The sequence below is a fragment of the Fusarium coffeatum genome (assembly GCF_003316985.1).
Source record: "Fusarium coffeatum strain FIESC_28 chromosome Unknown BRIP53273_contig_430, whole genome shotgun sequence".
NCBI classification, from domain to species: Eukaryota; Fungi; Ascomycota; class Sordariomycetes; order Hypocreales; family Nectriaceae; genus Fusarium; species Fusarium coffeatum.
Genome location: NW_022158219.1, coordinates 456 through 4,148, shown reverse-complemented (window position 1 = coordinate 4,148; position 3,693 = coordinate 456). Strand labels below are relative to the sequence as shown.

The 3,693-nt window shown below is 49.3% G+C and overlaps 1 protein-coding gene across 1 annotated transcript; it reads right to left on the bottom strand.

Annotated features, from left to right (window-relative positions):
• Positions 1-696: 696 nt before the first annotated feature.
• Positions 697-2,082, bottom strand: FIESC28_11569 (uncharacterized protein; the record flags this gene model as incomplete). Its single annotated transcript, XM_031165690.1, has 1 exon — positions 697-2,082. The coding sequence occupies one exon, from the start codon at positions 2,080-2,082 to the stop codon at positions 697-699; it is 1,386 nt and encodes a 461-aa protein (XP_031010251.1).
• Between the last annotated feature and the right edge of the window lie 1,611 nt (positions 2,083-3,693).

The following is a 3,693-nucleotide window of genomic DNA, read 5'->3' as shown; positions in this document are numbered from 1 at the left end:
GCCTGATTTCGCTGATGAGAGTGAGCTGGACAAGCATTTGGAGATCAAACACTATATCTGCGTACGGTGTGATTGCAAGTTCAATGACTTAGCGCAGTTTCATCAGCATGATGTAGCCGCACATAACAAATGCGAGGTATGCAGAACACGCTTCAATTCCAAGTCAAATCTACAGAATGTGAGTCCTATTTCCTACTCCTAGTTATTATGGTTGCTAAGGATCCACCACAGCATTATAAAACCCACGCGGAGAAGACCGTGGAGTGTTTGTGCTGCTCTAGGGTATTCATCTCCGACTCGGCGATGGTGTTGCACCTTGAAGCTGGTTACTGCCAGTCTGGTGCAGACGAAGACTATGTCACTAAAGTCGCATTCGAATGTTATCAATCCAATCGATACGCCTCAGATGACCCGGACTTTGATTTTCAGTGCCCAGCCTGCGATACGCCTTTCTCATTCATGAGTGCCTTGTTGCAACACGCTGAAAGCGTCGCTACCTGCGATGAGCATTTGGAGAAAAACAGGTCGCTAGGGAAATTCTTGCACTATTTGCGCATACGCGTGAAGGAACTTTGATAGGGGACATGGTATAAGGAAAACACGTTCCGTGCGAGAAAACAAGAACAATCATCAATTCACAAGACCAGAGGCGAAGGAGAAGAGGAAAAGGAAGAACAACTACTGTATGGATCGACCTTAATCCTTAGGTAAATGTTTGGTAAAGTAAGAATGCTTTTTCCCATGGAAAATCCACCCATCCGACACTGGGGTCCACTCCCTTCTCTTCGTCTTCCTCAATTCACCCTTCACATCACGAAAGCACAGTTTTCCATCTCGTTTCTTCACGTTAACTTCAGTTGGCTGGGGCTTAGATTCTGTTCGAGTCGAACTAGCCCCCTGACCCTCCTGTCCGACTTTTGACTGTCCCTCGTGGTATTCTTGATGAATTCTGCTGTCGATGGTCTCCGTGCCTGGTGCCACTTGGCCACTCTGGCTGACTTCATCATCATAGGACGCTTCCGACCTGACATCCTCCGGCTCATACTCTTGGGTTTCATAAAGAACGGCATTGTTTGGCAGCTTTTTGGCACCGAGGTTTGATGTATTGTGAATAAAACCTTGACGATCGACGCACCTCCAGCTATCAAGAGGAGGATACCCGTAGTCAACGTTGCCACATCCACCAGCGGCCATTAGGCATAAGCAAAAAATCGAGAACTTGACTGTGAGGGTGTCTTTCCCACGAGCGGACATTGGTATCACTGCATATTCGGGCGGCAGGAATTCCACGTTTGCAGCACCTGCAAGATCATGGTCGTTGTAAGATTGGGCACCAAATGAGCCAAGCGACATGGATTCCAGGAGAGACGATACGTCAGTCTCGTTGGAGGCGATGCGCTGGTGAGTTTGTGGTACAACTGTCCGACTTGGCCGTGTTGCAGCTAAGCCTTCACTAATACGCTCCTTGGTAAAGCGTAGAACAACAAGAGCTTGATCCGTAATCAGGAATCCGTATCGACACTCACTCTGCGCTGCGTATGTGCTGACTTGTGACAGAGGTAAAGTCCACTGGTATCTCTCGCTCTCGTTCTCTGACAAGCTCATCGCGGGGTACCACTTGACAGAGAGCTTGGTGTCTCCGGGTAACAGATTCCAAAACTTCCCTCCCGACGGGCCCTTTAGGTTTGAGACTAAGCCCCAGTCTGGCGGCCCAGTCCCCTGACACCAGCTTCCAGGCCCTAAGTAGAACAATTCCTCGCCCCACTCGAGGATGGAAGTGGCTTGTACAAGCGCTCCGTTCACTGATGGCCATACGTACTTTGCCAAAAAATAATCCATGCTCTGCTCATCTCGGATCTGCCGATCGAAACTAGACGCTATGTTGATTGACGGGGGATCCCTCCAGCGTGCATTAAGTACCTGCGCGTACATCGACGTAAGGTTTTGGAGTGTAAAGTCTGTCCATGGTGTCCAGTCTGACACAGGAATCCAATCTTGGCTGTAGGTATTATGACCCCAAGATACCGAGCTCGGGTCGAGTCTAGGGTTTGGCTGTGCAAGAATGTCGTGAATGGATGGCATTGAGATGTCTATCAGGTGGGCAGTCAACAGAATTGAGTACACTAGCCCTGTCGACACAGACAGAGGCCGATTGGCGCCATCTACGCTTTAATAGGGTACATCTGCTAGCAGCTCTATAAAAAGCTGATAGGTATTTTTTTTCTCTTGGATGCTCTTTACCCAAGCGCCATGAGTGTGCCGCGGATTTGTGGTGGGATACCACAGATTCGTGGTGCCTTGCCATGCAGCACCACAGTTTTGTGGTGCGTGGGATTTGCAAGCATGTAAATCCATTCCTTCGGCATGGATGAACCCTAGTCCGTCGATCCACGTCAAATCGAGGAGTACCCCTCATTTACGACCATCATACCGCCTTGTCACAGTCAAAGCCATGGCATCCACGGACGCCTCTCAGGAGGTTGCGGAAAGGTCTGTATCGGAGAAAGGCTTCTACTGTTGGCAAGATACCTCGGCGGGGGACCGGGTTTCGGATTTTGACCGGAGAGGTTGCCCTTACTTCACAGTGTATGGACTGGATTTCCTAATCGACTTCGCATTCAATCCCGTTAGTTAGTCACTCTGCTCGCTATTCAGGAAGCTAAGAAATCACAGCGCATTCAACACATTTTAGGCGCCTTTCTCGATCGATGTGTCCTTGGGCACTACCTCAAATACGAAGCGCTACGCGAACCATATATTGAAAGCTTCAGGCGAGGTGGACCTGACGCTGGGAGACGGGTTTTCGCAGTGCATGTGTGTTCGAAACGATCGCAAATCATATACTATACTGGATCACATCTTCATCGGTTCGAAACAACAGTGGGTGTGAGATCAAACTACAAAGTGTCGCGGGAACAGTTGAGCCATGGCGGCTGCGAGCCAAGAGTCATGGACTTTGCAGATGGAGGCTTGTAAGTCCACTATCCTAACTCCTTTATGTGACTAACAGTTTCCTCAAGGGTCGTCTTCGATGCCCGTGTCTGTTTTGAAATGAAGCAAGGTTACACAATTGCATTTATGTTTGCAACAGAAGACGTGTTAGCCAATTGGGCCAAGATTGACCTCCCAAACTCAACGGTACTCCAAGATAAGGTGGCACAAATACAGGAAATAAACCCAAAGATAGGACACAATTTCGTCTTTCAGAAGAATTAAGTCGATTCCATGACAAAGGGTCATGAAAGACAATACTCTGCAGGGTCATTGCCAGGAAGGTTCCCATCGTATGCGTTCACTTGCCACGGATAGATATCTAGAGGGACAGAGTTCATTATTTGCATTAGAGGCGCGTCAAAGTTCTCCACAACGTCCAGAGATGGGACGACTGCTTCGGTAGCTTCCGTGGGCAAGCTCTGCGTCTGGTTCTGACTGTGTATGTTGGCAGGAGCCGCTGGCGCTCCTGACGATCTGACCAAATAGGGGTCGATACCTATCGGCGCGGCGTATGATGACAACAGATTAGGGGCGTCTGAGGCATTGTCTGCATGTTGTTGCCGAGTTCTTTGCCGCTTCGGAGCTCGAGGGTTTCGTCTGGCGCTCTCCACTGAATTGGCGGCTTGTTCTGACTCGTCTCGCGAACGTTTCTTACTCTCGCGCAGCGCTTTTTCAAGTTTCGTGTTGGAAAGTATAGTT